This window comes from Pteropus vampyrus, unplaced genomic scaffold, assembly GCF_000151845.1.
Source record: "Pteropus vampyrus isolate Shadow unplaced genomic scaffold, Pvam_2.0 Scaffold24, whole genome shotgun sequence".
Lineage (NCBI taxonomy): Eukaryota > Metazoa > Chordata > Mammalia > Chiroptera > Pteropodidae > Pteropus > Pteropus vampyrus.
This window is the reverse complement of record NW_011888805.1, coordinates 8,421,641-8,443,323: the sequence shown is the minus strand read 5'-3', so window position 1 is coordinate 8,443,323 and position 21,683 is coordinate 8,421,641. Positions and strand designations below refer to the sequence as shown.

At 32.6% G+C, this 21,683-nt stretch overlaps 1 protein-coding gene across 6 annotated transcripts in view; it reads right to left on the bottom strand.

Annotated features, from left to right (window-relative positions):
* REPS1 (RALBP1 associated Eps domain containing 1) overlaps positions 1-21,683 on the bottom strand; it is a 73,367-nt gene that overhangs the window by 10,379 nt on the left and 41,305 nt on the right. For 2 of the 6 annotated variants that reach the window (XM_011356146.1, XM_023528381.1), the window contains exons 8-13: positions 21,410-21,564; positions 12,073-12,194; positions 8,567-8,647; positions 3,182-3,269; positions 2,291-2,392; positions 353-425 (exon numbers count right to left, since the gene is read on the bottom strand). In XM_011356146.1, coding sequence (XP_011354448.1) covers positions 353-425; positions 2,291-2,392; positions 3,182-3,269; positions 8,567-8,647; positions 12,073-12,194; positions 21,410-21,564 — 621 coding nt within the window. The remainder of the gene's footprint in view (positions 1-352; positions 426-2,290; positions 2,393-3,181; positions 3,270-8,566; positions 8,648-12,072; positions 12,195-21,409; positions 21,565-21,683) is intronic. The other 4 variants (XM_011356147.1, XM_023528380.1, XM_011356148.2 and 1 more) reach the window with 4 other exon arrangements.

Sequence of the window (21,683 nt, the reverse complement as noted above, 5' to 3'; positions counted from 1 at the left end):
TGCCCTAAGGCTATAAAAGGAAATCTGCATTTATTACTTAAACAGCCGCTTTTTGTTTACTTAGAAAAAGGACTGTATTAAACTGCAACTGCCAAGAAGTTATCAGCCCTTCCTAAACCCTCCACAGAATACCACAGAAGACAATGAGGATTCCATTTGTTTTCCTATTAAAGTTGGAAAGAATCAAAATCACTTCCCTTTTACATAAATCAATAGGTAACCTAACATCCTCCAGAGAAGGGAAGAATTAAAAAATAGAGAAAAATACTAATTTATACTTGTTCCTAATTTTTTTAAATATTAAAATGTAACAAAATATGGTAATATGGTTTTCATTGACAGAAATACTGACCTTTGACGAGTTACATTGTTCCCGATCTGTTCTGGATCTGAAGTAAAAGAGTCTGAACTACTGTAACCATCTGCTGATAAATGGAATATATTCTACTTAATAATAATCATTTCTTCACTTTTACTCTATATGCCTCAAACAAATGTAACTGAATTATTCTTACAAATCAGAGATATTCAAAAACTGGCTAAAAGGTTAACAATTCATCCCAGTGTTATTAACTATAAAACATTACATATAAATTGAATAATTCATGGCCTATTTAAACAATAAAATATTATGCACACAGAGTAAGTTTAAATCTAGAAAAGTTAACATTTAATAACAAATATTCAAAATAGGTTACATGGAAGGAGGTCACAAAACAGAATATACATTATAATTTCATTTTATATAAAAATATAGCACATGCACAGAATGAGGATTAAGGTGACAGTGAATGTTAATCATGGTCATTTGTGAAATAGTGAGATTATGCATAATTTTCTTATTTTTTATTACATTTCTACAATAAGTATGAATTACTTTTGTACTAAAAATTACATTTTTAAGGAACAAAACAAATATTTCAAATAAAAAACTTATTAAAAATTGTTAATGTAAAAAGTTAAAAATTTCACAAGGAAATAAAATGTCCTTAGACAATAAAATTTATGAAATTAGCCAGAGGTTCCCCATTTTTCACCTGAGGAAACAGCATTTTAAATTTCCTCAGTCTTATGAAGGAGCAGAGAATCCGGAAGTAGAATAACAGTGTGACATACAAAAATTTTAAAGTAGTAACTCTAGGGATAAAATGAAGGAATACTACTACGTATTTTCAAGAGTTATAAAACTGAACTCCTCTTCTTCCCCCACAAACCTACTCCTATCACAGTCTTGCTCAATTCCCAGTTGTTCAGGCCAAAATTCCTTGAATTACCCTCGTCTCTTCTCTCTCACTCGCATCCTGTATCACATAGGTAAGCAAATCCTGTGGTTTTTTCCTACAAAATATAGCCAGAACCTGACCACTTCCCAGCACTTCTGCTAACCACCCCAGTCTAAGCCATCTTCTCTCGCCTGTAACTGTCTCCTAAACAGTCTTTCTTTGTTTTGACTCTTGTCTTCTGGCCTGTTATCAAGATAGCATCCAGAAATGATCCCATTAAAAATAAAAAAAATGAAGGTCAGACCGTGTCACTTCTACAATCAAAACCTTCTAATGGCTTTTCACCTCACTCAGAGTCAGTCTTACCCTGCTCCCAGGTTACTATTCTACCACTTGCTATCTCTGCCTGTCAAATTTGCTAACTAGCTCTATTCCAAGTATTTGTCTGCTGTTTGCAGCAAAAGTAAGCCATGATTCCTAAATCAGGGCTTCACATGCTGTTCTTGTGCCTCTGATGTCCTTCAAGTATTCACACAGCCAAATCCTTCCATTCCCCTTTAAGGTTTAATTCAAATGTCACACTCCCTTTCCTTTTTCCCAGCTTTATTTTTATCCAGAGTACTAATTACCTCCTAGGATATGAATTACTCCCCCCTCCCTTTCACTTATGTCTCCTACAGACTGTAAACTCCATTAAAAGCTTTTGTTTACTGCTGAATCCCAGTGTCTAGAAGAGCCTGGCACATAGTAGTTAGTTAACATTGGCTAAATGAATGAATACATACACAATTTCTTGACAGAAAGAAAGGGACTAGTGGGAAAGAGCCAATGGACTAAATGTGGCTAACTGAGAAGGATGGCAAACAGGAGGCTTACCCTGAAGCAGGTTGGGGCAGCAAAGGGAAACCATTTATTTATATAGAGGGCAGGGTGTTTAAAAGGGTTTGACTATTCTCTACTTTATTCAGTGAAGATAATACCAACTGGCTATACATCTGCATTATTCAGACTCTAAATCTACACTTAATAAACTTCAAATGGAAGATGTAATATCATCTTTCACTTACCTACAGTATTTCCAGAAGCAAATTTTACTGATGAGTTTATCTTATTTTCTTCTGACAGGTCAGATGTTTTCACAAGTAATGGGCTTGTGGGATTAGTATGATCTAGTAGAAAATTAATAGGTAAAAATACAAGTCATAGGTATTTGAACTAATAAAAGTTTATAAACCTCAGTGAACGTGATAAGACTTCATTTAGATATTCGAAAGAAGTAGATAAATCCATGGGATATGAGACAAAATAATATATATCTTTTTGACAAAATAATATTTTTAATAAAAATAAATATAAACCTGTTTATACAGAATTTTGTTTTCTGCCATAATAGAAGATATTTTACAATGAAAATGTCGATTTGGCTGTTCATACTTCATTTTATCCCTGTAGGGCAATTACTTAAAATATCACACATATGGCTATAAAATAAGTATTTATGATGCTGACTTATATAGAAAATAAATCTACCTTTGAGAAACCCTAACTAAAACATTTAATCTTAAATGAGAAAATTCAAGAGTTTAAGCAAAACATAATTTCAAAGCCAAAATTATTTTAACATATAACCTCTTCAGTTAAAATCTGAACATACTTTAAATTAAAAAAAGTGATCATAAAAATCCATGAGGTATCAGAAAAGTCACATTTTTCAAATGTTCTTATTTAAAAACCTTATAACTTAAATTCAATAATTTGTTTTTTAAAACAGAAATTAAAAAAATATATATACAAGCACACATATACATGTATAATTGTACAAAGTACTATGTTAAAAAACAAACAATTATGAAAGAAATCTGAACCCTGACAGAATAATTACTTGTGTATTTCAGTTTGATACTCATCTAAAACATAACCCGCCAAATTAAAATATAGCCCAGCCACAGCTTGCTTACCACTGCCAGTTCTTTTAAGTTCCATTTCCTGCATGTGGATTTTGCTGGGAGTCATACGAATGGGAACTGGATGAACAATAGCAGTATCCTAGAGACAAATGGGAGGAAATACAGAATTTGTATTAAAAATAAAAATGCCAAGCTAATACTATGAAATAATAAAAAATAACACTTTAAAAACTGGTGGATAGACTTCCTCATTCACACTAAGGCAAGCATGAAAATTAATTTTTAAATGAGATATTCAAGAATTGTATTTAAAAAATCAAGTTCACTATATATTCCTAATAACTGACTTATTTTATAGAAAGTACATTTTCACTTTTGAGTAAAGATTTGGGTGAAAAAAATGATCTTATAAGAATATACAGTATTCAAAGTCAAAGTGCAAAAGGATCTGATGAAATTATACAAATTTGAACCTCTCAGGTTAAAGTGAACTATTTCGTGAGAATCCAAAAACTAAGTAACAGACTAAACTCATTTTCATGAAACTGCTCAAGAAAATGTGACTTTTCTTTTTTCATACGTAAGACAAAGTTAATGAGAGTCCTATTATATTGTAACAGGTACAATCCACACTTTCTATAGATTGGTTCTATAGAGCTGCTTTTTAAAATTTAGCATAAAACTTCCACAAGGAATCTATTTTTAAGAGGGATAAGACTCCTACTCTGAAACTCTAATATTTCTCTTAAACCCTCAAGACTGTAATACACCTGCTATCTTTCAATTTCATGAATGTCAAGTCTGGTTAAAGTAAAGAAACTGGTAGAATAGACTTTTGAAAAGAATGAAAAGAGTAAGTAAGGCAAGGAAGAGAAGATGAAGACATGTGCCTATCTCCCAGAAAGGAGAGGAAAAGAGAAAGTTACCCCTGGGTACACCTGTAAGCCTGACCCTGGGAGCTGAGACTCCCAGGGGAGGAACCAGAGGATCAAGCATTTGCTTAATAGCAACAGACCAGCTGAAAACACTGCTAATGTGGCTCAGCTCCTTCCATAGAGAGTCAGTTAGTACTCTGTGTGTGCTGCTGCTAAAGACTGAACACGAGATCCTCAAATCTGGAATATCTAGTATTGAGTTAAGTTTATAATTAAGCGTGAAGGATAATAGTCTTTCAGTTTAAGTCAGACACTGTTTTGGTGATAGTACTAACACCAAGCCTTTGCTGGAGAAAGTTCTAGCATGCCATCTCTTGTCTGATAGCTCTCCCTGGCTTAGTCTCATAATCTCTAAATTCAAACAATTTATAACAAATGAAGTCTTTATTGCAATTATATTGATAAATCCATTCATAGTAATTTCCTGCCCCCCACACCAGTGAGATTCTGGACAGGGTTCGTATATCGTCCAATTGATGTGAACTAACATTTCCCCTACAACTCTAAAATTATTGTTATAAAGATGAACATTAGAGATGGATAAAGGTTTAGATTTCTCACATAATAATGAGTCACTCTCAAAAAAATATAATAATGCACTTAAGATGTTGTTATGGTTACTAAAAACATGGCTTTAGGAATAACTACTATTTTCTTCACTTATAATTTTAATAGCAGAAATAACTATGAGAAACAAGGAAGAAAAGTTTATTAGATGCTTTAACTCATTCTATTCATTTTATATTTTGTGTGTATGTGTATAAAATCGAATTTATAAAACTGGTTAACAGTTATAAATATTAGTCTTTTCATATAATTCCAGTACAATAAATGGAAGAACAATGATGTCTCCAAGAAAAGAAAATCATGAATTTTCTATTCATTCTCCAAATAAGTTGCCTAAGTTTCTGTACCAGCAGCAAAGCAATTTTGTATTACAAACTTTAGTCATATAACTACTGGTTGCTATAAGCCTGCAACAGCTTTACTCCAATGGGTCCTACTGCTACAGGACACGGTAATTCCTTGAAGACCAAACCTAACTACAGACCAGTATTGAAAGCTTCCATTTGTGAATGACGTAAAGCAGGATAGAGAGCTTTGACTTTAAGCATTTCAATATCCAAATGAAGGACCATGAATGCTTATAAGCCTGAGTCCTGAGTCACAAGATGCCAAATGAACACTTTCTAGCATCCTCAAATTTAAAAATAGAGAAAGAAAAGTGTAAGACTGGCAGGCTCTGCTCACTTTCTTCTACCTATTTAAATCACCCAAAGCCTTTAGGAAACCCATTCCTAATCACTCGTGGCACATTTGTATCATATATATTGGGTACCTGATTTTATACAATTTAGCACTATTGAATATTATGCTCACGTATCTATACTTTCTACTTGCTTTAAATCCTATTATCTTCTGTCTGAATCCAACCCTAACTACTTTCTATTCCTATGTCACTAACTTAGTTCAGATGCTCTTCATCTCGTCTTGATCCCATCAATTCTTCACATTATTGCCCAAGTGATCTCCCCTGCCCCTATTTTATCATGGTACTTCTTGCTGGCCAATAGTGTCTATGAGATTAACTTCAGATCTTTGATCTAGTATACAAAGACCTTCCCAGTCTAGTTCCAACCACATTCTTTAGCCCCATCATTCCCCCATACACATATCTACCCTATACTCTCACCACAGTGAATAGATCCTGCTCATTCTCTCTGTTTAGAGAGAGTCCTTGTCAACTTTTGCCAATTCCATTTCATTCAAAACTCAGCACACAAACATTAGCTCTTTTATGGACATCTTCTCAAAATACTAGGCTGAGTTGGCCCATGGCTCTCTGCCCCCAGTTTTGTTCACAGCCACATATACTTATCACAATCAGCTATATAACACTAATCAAGCTTTTAATAATTAAACTGTGATTTACTTAAGACTGGAATTTTGTTTTTGACAATCAGTGATCAAACTAACTCCCCTTGACACCCTGAATTACTCAGGAGTTCTACAGCACTCAAGATCAGGAATAAATCATGGCAAAGACTAGCACATTATACTTCTCATCAGTCTAGAATTTCCTTGCAGAAGCAGATTCTGCCAGAGTCTATTAACTGATAAGCAGTTCAACAAAAGTAATCAAGTTTTCTGGAAATGAGATATCAGAAACTCAACTTCATCACAATTCTGGGAGCCTAATAATTAACCATCTCAGTTTGCAACTGAGGTCACTGCACTGTGTGATAGCTTGTCTCTAACTGCTACACAGCAGTTTGGAGCTTTTCATAGATTTTCACTTTATTGAGCAAAGAGCTAATTACCAAATTGTAGCTTTTAAATATATTACATTAAATATTTCCAACACTGTCATGCATGTCAAATTCATATTAAAACTGTAGTTTTTTTTTTTTCTCCCCTAAGTAATTCTGTTCTAATCTGAATGGACCTTATTTATAATCCTTATTTACATAAACTTTAGAAAGGATCATTTGAGATTGTGGCTACTGGCTGTACTCTGCAGACAGGCAGTATGTCAGATAGTATTAAATGAAGGTTAGAAATTCAGTGAGAACAGGTCATTCTCCTAATTGAAAGTTGAAAGAATTACTAGTTAGAGAACAAAGTTTAGGTTTAAGTTTGCCACCATAAAAGAAATAAAGATGTTTCTAGGTACCAGATTATAAACACTTAAGACTGGCAACTTTATCAAATTTAGAAGTCTAAATTCACGTTTAAAGGGTCAATTAACCATTTTAAATTTTTCTAGAGCCTCCTGCCACACTAGAGATAACAAAAGAGAAGTATTGAGCCATATCATTTTAAACACTAGAATGGAATTCATAAATCTGTATATTTCCAAGAAGTTAGAAGAACATTACTGTTATTAAGCTAAATGTTTCCCTGCATTTCCTGCCAGTCATGAGTCAATTTATTTTGCCTCTGAGTTCTAGGTTTTGATATTTAATGTTCTTTCCTGGACTGACAAAGAATCATAATACTATAAATTATTATTTTCACTATCTCTTAAGGGTTAGAGAATAAAATAGAGTTTCTTTATTGCTACATCAATAGCAATAAACCTTACATCCCAAATAAAGTACTTTTATTGAGTACTTTATATAAAACTAACTTGACTATGTAAGTAGGAGATAAAAATAATATGAAGAAATGAAACTTAGCGCTCAGGTAAAACTTTCTTTTAGTTTACAGCACATGTCACTTCCCAAGACCTCAATTACAGCTGCTAATAAGCAGCAAAAATTGTGTTGCCTTTTTATTTCTCCTTAATTTTTCAAAGACTAAAGTCAATGATTAATGAATGCCCTCAAAGTAACAATAGAAGCAAAAGGCACAGATGATCTATATATTAACTGAATCTTGTATAATTAATAAATTACAAAATACACTTAAAAAAATTCTATGTTATCTGTTTGGATTCAGTGTAATAGCATCGCTATTATTTTAAATAGATATAAACTCTTTAAAATTGTAAAACACACCAAAGGTCCATTAATTTAAACTGCTGATGTACTATTATCCTTAAATGTCACTTCTCCCAAATCCACATTAAATAACAAGACCATTTTTACATTTAATTAATAAATGCTGGCTGTCTTTGATCTGAAACATCTAAAAAAAATGCTGTGTGTCACTTTCTCCTTATTTTTCCACTGAACTCAATTTTTAAAATCCTACCTTTACACTCTTTTTCCTTTCCTACTTATGTCCTCTTTTCATTTTGAAAAGTGCTTATTAACATGTCCTCTCTTTAAAAGAAAAAAAAAATTAAAAAAAGAGGAATGAATAGTGAGAAGAATGATTAATAGCTAAGGTACTTAAGTTTTTAAACAACTTGAGGGACAGGTGGTTCATATATAAAATTAAATCTATGGGAATATAATTTATTTTTGAAATCAGGATGTGAACTTTGTAGCATTTTTAAAGCAACACAACCACAGGAAGACAAGACAGAGGGCTCCTTTGCACAATGGGAATCTTTGACTAACAACTCTGTATTGTTTTGTTGAACTTGACTCTCTTGTAACAGAATTCAACATACTATTTGTCAAAGCCATACCATCTGGACTATTAAAATAAAAGATGACATTGCATATTTACATACATAGTACATATTACATGATGTGTAAGCATACAAATAAGATAGTGTTTACTGTCATTACACTGAAATAAACAGTATATGTTTAATAAAACATACACTCAATTAGCAAATGAAAACAAGGTCAACTAAACCTATTATCACAGAATGCTTGTTTAGACACCAGATTTTAAAAACATACAGTTTTCACTCACCAAAATAATTAGAAAATACAAACAATGGTAAAAATGTTCTTTCCGCCATTAAACACAAAAATTGAAAAGCCTGCCACCATTTCCCTCTAAGCACTCCACTGAATCATGCATATCTGCTAAAAACCATAATGAATGGAAATTTGGGTTAATAAAATTAATTTCAAACAAGCAAGCTAAGTGATTGACTTACAGGATCAGCTGGTGCAATGTTAGAATCAAATTGGGTCAGAGTTTGTGAGCTTGAAGAGCGTTCACTAAATGTCTCCCACTGCTGAACAGACAGAGGAGAGACAAATCAGCATGACGAGAAAGATGGAGTAAAAGATCACTGGAGAAGATTTAGCAAAGTAATTCAGAGGTTGCACTGCAAGTTGTGTTTCACATACCTGACTAAATTACATAATTTCTATTTTTTTAATAAACATTTTATACTCATCTATGCTAGGTCTTCTTGTAATATAAGGTGAGCAACTTCACAATCAAATGTATAACAATTTATTGCAATCTCTATGGAAGAGATTCGAAGACTTCAGAATTCAATCTCAAAACACAATAGAGGAACAGAATCTAAGTGGTATAAATGGTGACAAAGTAAAAATGTAAAAGGGTCTGTCTTGACCAGAGAAAGAATAACTTCAAATCCTTCTTTTAAAATGTAAGTGTTAATGTATTGATTTGGTGATGTTACTGAATCTCCAGTATCAAACTTTTGGTCAAAACAAAAGCAAGTCAGTTTGACTTGCCAGTGCGACCCCTGAAAGATGATTCTATTATGTACGTGCACACCTTTTGTACATATGTATATTTAATAAAAATGTAATTGGGATAAAATGCAAAGAATTCTAGAATTAATATATGTTTGAGCTCATGTCAATCTGTAATCTGTAGCAAGTCAACCCCTGCAATCAGCACTAGAAACAGGACCATGCCAGACCAAAAGACAGAACTGCCAATCAGGCACCCGCCCCACCCCTGCCATGCTAGATAAATCAGAATGCGGCCACAATGAGAGCAAATCAAGCATCTGAGTATGTGTTATAATTAGAAGATGTATTTTGATATGAAATACTACTCTTCTAAAAGAGGTACACAAATGTCCTATCTCTTAAAATAGGTGGAGTGACAGCCAATGTTAATTTTAGTAAATTCCATGTTTTGAAGATCTTAGTAATAAAATAGTATACGATTTTATCAAAACTGCATTAAAATTATTACAATTTGATCAAGAATTATCAGTTGTACTCTGAAGAGGGAAAAACATCTACACATACACAATATATACAAACAGATGTTTACACACAGACACACCTACCCCATTAACCAAAATCTTCTTTTTATAATTCAGTATGGAAAAGTACACATTTTTATGCTTCAAAGTTCGACATTATTTAAAACAGTGATAATTTGAGAAGACTTGTAGAAATTAAATATTAGCAAATTAATAATGATGAAAATTATCTAAGAAAATGGCTAATACATTCGACAGCTCTGCCTACAAATTAGTTTTTAAATCATGAAAATTAAGATATACTAAGATATACTGATACATTCAAAATGTTTCTTAAATAAAGAGAACCTACAATAATTCGTTTTTAGTAAGGGATATCACTCCAGGGAAGTGACTTATTAATTGTTATAGTTTTAATAATTATTGTTGCATGGGTACAGATGGAATTTTTAAAATCCTAATTATCTAACTGTGGGGGAAAAGTTTAGATATAGATTTTTGCCAACAAGAAGGCATTTATTTACCTATTTGGTAGCGTGAAATTTTATCTGGTTTCACAAGACCATATTTAAGCTACCTGAAGAGCAGAGGGGACACTCTTATCTTCATAACTTTAGTAAAATGGTCAAGAACACAGGTTCTGGAACCAGACTACTGAAATTCTAATAATTAGTAACACCTGTGTCACAGGATTGTTCTGATGAAGTAAATACATACGTCAAGAGCTTCTGAACAGAACTGGCACATCGAAAGTGCTCAATGTTAGGGATTATTATTAGTGTTATCCCTTACAGTGAGTGCCTTGTCCATATTCAGAGGTACTAAATAAATATTTGTTGAAAGATTAGAGCTTTGTGGTAGAAAATTATAAACACGTCTTAAAATCAATGTTAGTTTTATTAACATTTTGATTTTCCACAGAGAAAAAAATTACGACATTCATAACATTACCAAATATTACAAAATGAAACTTGCTACAAGTATTTAAAAAGAGAAAATACAACTACTTATTAAAATACAGAAGGGATTTTCATTCCTAGACTTTAGTGATCACACACAATTTTATCTAGAAAGAGGGGCTTTAAAACTGAGATGCTTTTTAAAGAGCTGCTTTTACTTATTAGCTGATATCAATGAAAAAAAAAAACTTCTTTAATTTGGTATTGCTTTTAAAAAATGAGCAAAAATAGTGGTTTCAAGAACAGTTACCCTACTCTATAAAAAAGCCTCTTTACTACTAAATTCTTTCATGGCTTAATTCTTCCCTCCAGAAAAACAGATATAAATGGCTTTACATCTGACAGTATGACAGGTGGTATATTACATCTCAGGCACAAGTGTCTATGATTATGTCATAAAGCAGCAGCAAGTACTTTACATCTGCCAGTTACTTATGTTTTTCAACTGTCCAAAATTAAGTACTGTCTGTTTAATCCAGTACTTTTCTAGCTTTAAAAGATATAGAAAGCACAGAAGCTTAGAATTTTTTCCTAAAACTCAAGAAACTTTTATACTTGGAGCATTACCTAAAAATGATACAAAAAAATTTTAAGAAAAAACTGAGCAAAAACCACTATTTTTGCTCATTTTTTAATAATTTGTTCTCCAAGAGAACTGCTCTAATAGGCTAGAACAGCAATTTTTAACCAGTTCTATAGAGCACTAAGGTTTAATACAGGGGCCTCAGGGTGCTTTGGGGAAGGCAAGGCCTCAGGGTCCCTTTTCTTATTCTAATCAAGTAGTCCTACTTTTATTGTTTTTGTTTGTTTTATGATGGAGTTGCAAAGTAATGGTGAGGAAGGGGAGTGCATCTGTCTCAAATTCTGTTTTGCATATTGTGTTTGTTCTTATATACAAGGTATCCTTAATCACTGTATTTAATAGGGTTAAATCCTTCTATTTTAAGTAAAACTAAATTATCAGGAATAGCTGGGGTTGAAGAAATACTTTGTTCACATGGGAAGCCAGAATAGTGACTTCTCCTATCATTTTCAAAGCTAAGATTCCAAATATTGTATATCACATACCAGGTTTACAGGAATGAGAAGGCAGTGTAATACAGTGGCTGCGATACAGTTGACTGAATTGCAGTCAACTGTATCGCAGCCACTGTATTACACTGTGGAAGAACTTGTGTTCAAGTCTTAGCTCTTGTTCCCTAATGGCTATGCAGTATCTTGGCCAAGACATTCACCCTTTTTGACTGTTAACTGCATGCGTCTGCCCCATCTAACTCCCAAGGTTTAGGAGTGGAATGGGTGGTGGAAACCAAATGATAGTATATATGAGAAAAGGTACTTTGAAAACCTCAAAGAGTCACATAATCACAAACATTTCTCAGTCATATTTGATATGTTCTTTTAACTATGCGTACGTACTGAAAGAACCAGATGCTGAAATTAATCTGTTTGGAATGTCTTACCTTAACAAAGTTAATGTTAATGAAAGAAAAAGGAAGCTTTGCTAACCTCACTGCTCTGATTCATCTCCGGCCAAGTCTGGTTTAGTGACGGCATTGAAGGTGACTTGCTTGGAGGTGCTTCTGCAGGAGAGCCTGAATAACCTACCTCACCTGTCTGATCCCCAACGTCTGCAATTTAAAAATAAAGAAATTCTCTATAAATAATATATTTTAGTTTAGGGATATTTACTTATATAAAAAACAAACTGAAGAGTTTTACAAGTAGTAATTTATGATCTGAATTTCCTTTCCTGTTTCCAAAATAAACATTACATTTATACTGAATGTCACTGTAATTGAAAATTTTAAAAAAATTAATAAACATTTGAACAATCAGGTAGTACTTATTCTTGCTGCTTATTGTTTACTCAAAACCATAGCTTTCCATGAAAGTAAATTCTAACTAAGAATAAATACGGAGTTATATATAATAATAATACAATAGAGCACACACTTTGAATTGTTTTCTGATAACAGGGGTGGATATGTACCAGTTCCTAAAGTGTATTTCATGGGATATTAGTAAGGTGCTTTAAAAAATTAGGCTTTCTGTTCAAATAAATTTAGGGATACTGTAATACCCTGGTGGAGCATCCCCATGCACATCTGCATATCAAAGACTGGTAAAGTCCTAGAGCTAATAAACAATTTAAATCAGTTTTTCCAAAACACAAACCTTTTATCAAATATAATCCCTCAACAGTCCTTTGGAATATACTTTGGAACTGCTAATTTATACAATTTACTCACATTTTCCCTATGATAATAAAGGGAACAGAGTTAAGGAAAGGAGGCTAATGGCTATAAATTTAGAGTTAAGTCTCCCCATTACCAAGAAGCAGAATATCTTTCTTTATAGGGCAGACAGCAGAAGGAGAGGATGAGTCCCAAGCATGAGCAACAAGCAAAGTCAATGAGCCCACACAAAACAATTTTTTTTTTTATCATTAGGCTCAATGGCATTTACAGACTTCACTGAGAAAGCTACAAATCCGTAACACGATTCCGAAGTGGTTTTTAAAGTTTCACGTGGTAGCATATTCTTTTAATTAGTTAAGCCTTAATTTAAAATGTCTCAAATTCCAATTTAAAAACAGAAGGAATTTCAATGGTAACTAAATTCTCATTCCAATCTTAAATTTTACATGGCTATGAATATAATCCCAGTTTGAAAATAACATTAATTGCCAAATTAATGGGGAGTGCCTAATCTATTTAGAACTTCTATCAAAGTATGATTCTAACATCTGTCACTATCTCACTGTTGGACCATGGGCAAGTTGAATAAAACTCGAGTTTCTCCATCAGAAAGAAAAACATTTGCCATTAAATGTCAGCACTATACTTCAAATTCCTAAACAGACATACAGCCATATTATAACTTAGCAATGTATATGTTTTAACCCTTCGATCTATTCATAAGTAAATCCTTCACATTTTAGTGCCTAACATAGGACCTAATACATACTAATATTTATTTGATGAGTTAATTTTTCTGTTCTTCACTTAATTCTCCTTTATTGTCATTTTCCAAGAACCAACACTAACTACTGATATTTTGAAAAGTTCTCAAAATTTCTCTTCACCTTATTCTGTTACATGACTGTCTCAAAATGCTCCCTTTTAATTACCGTGATATTATTTCTTTATAGTCATAACACAATCCAAGTTCTAATTTGCAGTCCAGCATCACATTTTTGATAAATTTTTGTTTTCTAAGATTAGGAATTGTTGCTATTTCTTTCTTAATCCTATCCCTTTCTCAATAAAAGTGTCGGAGTGGTATAGAACCAATAGAGGCAGAAAGGCTTCAGCTAATGTTCTATGAAGACCTCTTAACTCAAAGCTCTTAGAGAAAAACTAATGAAGAAATTATTTATGGTAAATAGTAGCAGCAAATTCCTCATGGGGACAGCTTGTGGTTTTTAGTGTGAACAAAAATTATGGACATTGTCTTCTATAACAAAGGGAATGGAAGTTAAGGAAAGAAGGATAATAGCTATAAATTTGGCAGTTAACTGAAACTAAAATTCTGTCAGGAGGATGGTGAATGAAGTGTCTTTAAGAGATCCCCCAAAGCAGGTATTAAAGAAAAATAAATAAGATTAAAATAGTATTATTAACTATAGGATGATTAATTTTCAAAAAACCTATTTAAAGTCAGACAAATGTCATCTTGGGGCAAACTGGGGCCCTAGATTGCCTTTCTCTACCTCTATTATCATGTTAGTCATCTACTGACAAATTTAGGGCCAGACTGTACCCTACCCCATTATAATTTGGGATAGATTCCAGGCACCTCAGTGATTCACTGATACAAAATTGCAGTGGGTCTAGCCTCTTGAGGCTAAGAACTGAAATATTATCCATCCAAATAATTATACTTCATAATTATTTCAACAGAGTTATTTTCCTAGAGTAGCAGTTCTCAAACTGTAGACCAGGGACTCCTGGGCATCCCCACGACTCTTTTAGGGGTCTGAAAAGTCAAAACAATTTTGTAATAACTATAATAATGTTTTTTTTTCCTCTATGTTGGCATTTGAACTGATGAGGCAAAAGCAATGGTAGGTAAAACTGCTAGTATATCAGCAAGAATAAAGGCAGCAGCACCAAAATATACCAGTTATTGTATTCCTCAGCCACACGCCTTCCAGTTAAAATAAATAAACAAATAGACATGGCAATCTCACTGAATGTTCACAATTAAGCAGTAAAAATTATTTTTATTAAATCTCAGCCCTGAAAACATTCCTTTTTAATACTGTGTGACAAAATGGGAAATATATATACATATATTTCCAAATTTATATAATGGAGTTCCAAAGTAATACATATATTGCACTTTTGCTCCATATCAAAGTACAATGACTGTCTCAAGGAAAAGTACTTCTGGGATTCAGCTGTCTGCTGAAGAGGCCACTTCTTTCAGTTTTTCTTGAAAGGACAGCTGATAAACTATAATCGTTCAGATGTGAGTTTTAGGCATTTTCTCAAAAGTGAATTAAGTGAGCCTGTCAAATCAAGGAAAACAACTGTTTACACTACTTGTTACTAATGACAAACTCTGAAGTTTTCAAGAGAAAATTAGAATTTTGGAAAATTCTAATTTTCCATATCCAACAAGCTCAAGAACTTCTCAGCACTTAAAGACTTCTTTGATAAGGCAGACTGTAATATTGACAAATGTTTTTTTTTAATATTTTATAATAAAATATCTCAACATTTGAAAAATCTGTATAACTCAATGAACTATCATTTTACAAATGATCAAACAATGAAATGCACTATGTTTATAAAACCATGAATAAGCTAAAGATTCAAAGCGTATTCAAACTGCATAACAGAACTACGGATTTTAATGTAACAGTACAACAGCTCATTAATACGATTTCAGTTTTCGCATCGCAATTAACCTTTAAGAAATTACCATTTGTTGACTTTGGGTATAGTACCAAAGAATATCCATAATTATCTGAAAACAGCCTTTCCTTTCACTATGTGAAGCCAGATTTTGTACTGGAGAAAAAGACTGGCAATCTTTTTCTACAAAGGGCCAGAAAGTAAGTATTTAGGCTCTGCGGGTTATATTGTCTCTGTTGCACTATTTGACTCTGTTGTTGAAGTGCAAAAGCAGTCATGATCATTCATAAAGGAATGAGCTTGGCGTGTATTCCAATAAAATTTTATTAATATACACAGAAATTTGAATTTCATATAATTTTCATGTGTTACAAAATATTGTTCTTTTTCTTTCCTAATGATTAAAAAGAAAAAACACATAAATACTTTTTCTTGTGGGCTATACAAAAATAGCAGACTAGATCTGGCCCTCAGGGCTTAGTTTGCCAATCCCTGATATACCTCAAATAAAATAATATATCCAACAGCCTGAATGCAGAAGCAAATATGAGAATCTAGCTGTCTTCTTCTAAAATAGATATTAAAGAGATTTGTAAAAATGTATAACAATGCCACCCTTTTCATAATTTATTTTTTATTTTAAAGAATATAGTTATTTTTCTAAAAACATCTATGCTAACATTTAAGGGGTTCATTATTGTTATTTTTAAAAAGCCATAATTTTTTAATTTATCAGTTTTAATTTCTCATAGGGTAACTACTGATAGATCTAAGTCATATAAAAGAGGCTCTTAGGGGTCTATTGTAAGTTTTAAGACTGTAAACGGGTTCTAAGACGAAAAAGTTTGAAAAATCACTAGAAAACTCAAAAATTATTTCTGGAATTAACAAAATTATATAGTGTTTCCTACTTCATATATAGAACAAATGGCAGTAGAAAAAGAGCAAACTACCCATGTTTTCTAGAAACTAACAGTCATGAGCATTAGGTCTGTAAATAAAACTATACCTCCTTCCACTTGGCTCCCTAGAAATACTCCAACAAAGAGCTTCATGCCTGCCCAACAAAAGCTAGTCTTTAAGACTGTTATCCTCGCGGAGGCAGGGGTGTAGTTTTACTCTTACCTGATGCAGTGTTCCAACCTAGCCTCCTGCTGGAACACTGTGTCAACCCTGCCTCCCTCCTGAGGGTTCTGCTCTGCCCCTGACATCATCAGAGCATCAGGGCTGAAAAAGAAGAGCATGAGCCTAAATTATTTGTTAAAGTCAACCCCAAAAGGGCTTTTATGCAAAAAAGTATTTTCATGTATAAAAGTGTGTCTGGAAGACACAACCCTGTGTGATCATACTGATGTATGGTCAGTCTACATTTAAAAGTTAGTAATGTGTGAAAATTAAATGAGTGCAAACTATATTTTCAGGATCACACTAGAAAATAAAAACATTGTGCATAGTTTTCATTCTTGTGCCTCCAAAGACTGTGAAAAGTCCACAGATTCAGTTCCATACATTATACCTGCTGAACTACCTTTCTTAAAGAGCTTCAGTTTTTATCTAGGTTTATAAGCTATCCATCCTAAACTTCTTTTATTTTCTTAGTATGATACTCAATATACTAAAAAATTATTTCAAAAATGACTCCCAGCTATTATGAATCTTATAGAAATATATACTCTCCCTAAGGTCTTATGATTTAAAACTTATTTTGCTTTCATGTAGCAAAACCTGTAGGAAGAATTCTTTAATCATAAAGGTTTGAGGTTCCAATCTCATTTAATAGCTTCATCAAAACTATATCTTTTATTTATTTGAAATGTCAATATTATTCTTACAAGAAAAAATATTTAAAATAAAGAATAAACAAATTTCAATAAATTTTAAGCCTTCAAGGGAAACTAGAAATAGTACCCTTTTCATTCATACTTAAAAGCGGGATAATCGATGAATATGCAGAAATAAATTAAGACTTAATTTAAGATGCTTTATTTTGAATATTAAATGCATCAAAAATTATATTCTATTTCTAAAATTAATTCCTATTCTCCCAACACTCTGTAAAATGGAAACTTAGTAAGCAGACCTTAAGAAGGTCTATGTAGATGTCTATCAGTTCTAAATTAAAATTAAAGATTAAAAAAGAAGTAAAAATGTGTCCAACAAAGTTAAAATAAAGCATTCACCCAAAATATTTAATTTAACTGTACTGGTTGACTTTTTTTGGCAGTACTAATCAACATTTTAGAGCAACTACTACTTGACTTGGTTATTATCCTTCAAAGAACATTACCTACAGATATACAGGAGGTTCCCATTATCCAAGGATAGCTAAAAGGGAAACAGTCCATTTAAAGTTAATCACTTAAAATAAGAACTAAAATTTCATTAAGAGAAAAAGAAATTTAATTGGGGCTTTGTCTTCAAAATTTACAGAGAAAATTGTGAAAAGGAGTATAAAAAACAAAGAATGAAAAATGTTGAATTTTGTGGGTACAATTTGGTGGTGAAATTAATAAAGGCATGAATTCAGGCGCTGAATATTTACTGAGGGCCTATATATAAATACAGTGAATAAAGATACAGTATTGAGCCTATATATACTGAGGGCCTATATATAAATACAGTGAATAAAGATACAGTATTGAGCAAGAAGACAAGGTTCCTGTTTCCATGAAGTTTTCTTTCAAACAAGACAACAGACATCCTTCACTTCACTTTCTACTTTTACAACACGATAGTATGAAAAAAAGGTAATTTCTGCAAAAAAATATAAAGGTGTCATTATTCTCAAAGACTCTTACTAATCCACTGATATTTAAACTATAATCTTTTAATGCCCCTAGTGTGTCATCTTGTAAAGATTTTCTGAAGTATTAATTAGCCTTGTTTGTCAATGTCTTCGCCAGGAATTTGAGACGTTCTAATTATTCTGACCAACTTCATTAAATAGTACATCTTTGCCAAATATTTGCAATTGTACTCATCTAGTTAGCTATAATACCCAACTATCTGGAGAGAAATGCTTCTAGTGTTAAGACTGTATATGTACGTGTATGGTGGGGCGGGGGAGGAGGTGTGTGGGCGGGGTTGGGAAGCAATCCCTTAATTAGAAAGTTAATGATCAACATGAGTGCCTATTTTCATTATTCTTTCCTTTGCAACTAATAGCACTTTGAAAGTGAATTTTCAAAAAACGATTCTGGGTTCTTTGTACAAAACAAAGCTGTATGTAGATACATGTCCACTGCAGCACTGCTTTAAATGTAAAGCCAAGAAACTACCTCAAAATCCATCAATAAGAAACTAGTTAAATTAAGGTACATTAATATTATGGAATACATTGTATGATAAAGAATGTAACAGCCCTATATGTAACAAAGTGCAAAGATGTCCAATATTACAAGAAAAAAAAATCAAGGATATATAGTGTGAATACACTTGTGTAAAAACAGATATCTGCAAGTGTAAGCTTTTATACGTTAAAATTTTCTGGATGAGTACAGAGAAACTCAACAGTGATTATTAACTCACATCAAGCTAGTCTCAATTATAAATTTTTAAGTGAATTATTCATAAAAAATCTCTGGCTTTTAAAACCATTCATATGAGAAGTAACTTCTAGAGTCTGGAGATCTGTGTTATGTGCCATATCAACAACAATGAAGACTTGCTCAAATTTACTGTATAAAGAAAGCAGTGATTATGGAGGAGACAGAATGGGGAGCACATTCCTTTCCCTCTTTGAGCATCTTAGTACATGCCTGGCAAAGGGCTAGATCCGCATTTCCTTTTTTTAAAAGAAACTCATAGTGGTAGAAAGAAGAAAAATGTCCAGGATTCACTGTGATACGTGCCATAATAAACAGCACACAGATGCTATGAGAGATCAAAAAGACAGAAATTACTCTGTAAGACAGAAAAGTTTCACAGAGGGGGTATTTATGATAAATTTTCAGGTCAGCCAAAAGAAACAGTTTGGGTGTTTCCCCTTTAATTGTGAACGTCTAAAAACACAGCTATTTAAAAGGATTTTTACAGATATTGATTGCTTCACTGTCACATGACAATTTCTACATTCAAGGGACTATGTGTCATACCAATCTCAGGCTTATGATAGCTGAGCGAAAAAAGGTTAAGCAATTCCCCCCAACCAAAATTAACGAACCTGCAAATTTGTAAGTAGGCAAAGCAAATTTGAACCTAATATCGTATGGTCAAATGTTTATAATAAATTTCATCAGAAAACCATATAGATTATGGTGTAATGGGAAAAAACTATCTGAGTCTTAGATACTTATAAAATTACAGTTCGAGCAATAGTGTACAGATATACGCAGGCAAAAAATCAGCGTGGCTCTGCTAAACAGATCTAACAGGTATAAAAAGACAAATACCGAGAAAAGAACCTCTATTTGAATCATCGGCCTTAAAATTCAGGCAGTACATCAAGTTTACAAAGCACCAGATTTTATTTAAATAAATAAAAGAAAAGAAAAAGACGACATGCAAAAGCCAGATTCACCAATCTGAACACATAACAATCTAAACAGATAATAGAATCAGACAAGTCTCTAGAAAATGACATAACAGAATAAGCTTGACTTAAATTATTTTTTTGTATTACCATGCTATTGGTCTTCGAAGGATAAAAGTCATAGAAAAACTCTAGGTACAAGGCCTAATTTTTAAGTCAATAACACAGCAAGTCTGTTGCTACCACAATATCTTCCCTTCTGACTACTATCAAATAAGCTAAATGAAGTTCTTTTTGTTTACTTCTTAATTAGGTAAATCAAAGTATTCTGAAAGCAAAATTATCCAACAAAAACCCTTAGCTTTCAGCTCAAGTTAGAGGTTGACTGATGCCTAATAACTGAAACCTAGGATTCTCATAGGATAATGTTTCTAAAAACTAAAACCAATGTTAAATTTTTAAATCAACATACTAGTTGATAAAAAGGTCAGTGTAAAAGTCAGGTCCTGAAACATGAATGGCATTGAATCCACATTTCAGATGGAGAAACAGAAAGAAAAAAATAGAAACAGAGAAAAATGGCTAGAACTTGCCCAAGGTCATAGGAGAATTAGCAAAAGTAGACTCTTGTCTCAGATTCCTGACTCTAAGGAGACCGTTATCTTTGTGACAGTAATAACATGCATATGATTCCTACTGTGTAATTTAGGAAATTAAATCAGATCATATGCATTTCTGGGTTAAATATATGCTGCCTAATAGATGAATGCCCTTTTGACTTCTCTTTTAAAAGTATAAAATTCCTTCTATCATAATATCCAAAAGAGAATTTAGTTAGAAAAACCAAAGACAATAATTTATTGTAATTAGACTCATTAACATTACATTTCTTTTTATTCATTCACAATTTAAGAAAAATGTACTCATTTTTTACCCCTTATATTCTTGTTTCCTTTAAAATAAAGCTACCAGTAAATATAAGCATTTACAAAAGCATGTAAACATGATAACAATACAGCATTATCTACATCAAACACAAAATTTCCAGATTTCTTTAGAGTATGAAGAAACTGGCTTTTTAAAGGAAAATGCATGTGGACTGCAAGGCCTCATGATAAACCAGACGTTTCCCTTAAACAAATGAAGGTTCATTAAATGGAAAATGCTGATAATGAAGACAGGCTACTTTATCTACATCAGACAATATAAAATGCAATTAAAAGAAGGCAAAATAAGACACTGAAATGCTCTTCAAATCTCATCAAGTAACAAGGTGTAAAGTAAAATAGTGGCATATATTCTTCATCTCTTTGTTTAAAGCTGACTAAATAAGACAAACCATTAATCCAAGTTCAGCCTGTATATGTTATTCTCATGGCAAATTGACATGCACTTGATTAAATGTCTATGCTCTTAAGCTAAGTTTTAACATCTACCTTGATTTTGCTTTAAGAACCTAGTCTTATTTATCAAGGCATGCAGTCAGGTCTCTTTAAGCTCCTGATCTTACCTGCTGAATCTTCCAAATCAATCAGTTTGGGCATTAAACTTTCAGGGAGTTTTTCTGGTAAGTCATAGCCATTCTTCCTAGCAACTACCAGATGAAAAGCAGCACAAAATTCATCCAGTGTCAATGCTCCATCTTTATCAAAGTCTGAAAGTTCCCTAGAAGACAAACTTATTATGAATATAATCATATTCTGCTTTGGATCCCTTTACGTCTCAAAAAGGAAAAAGAGAGCTCTTTTCTCAGAAAAAGTGCAAACCTTCAATAATTTAAAAAA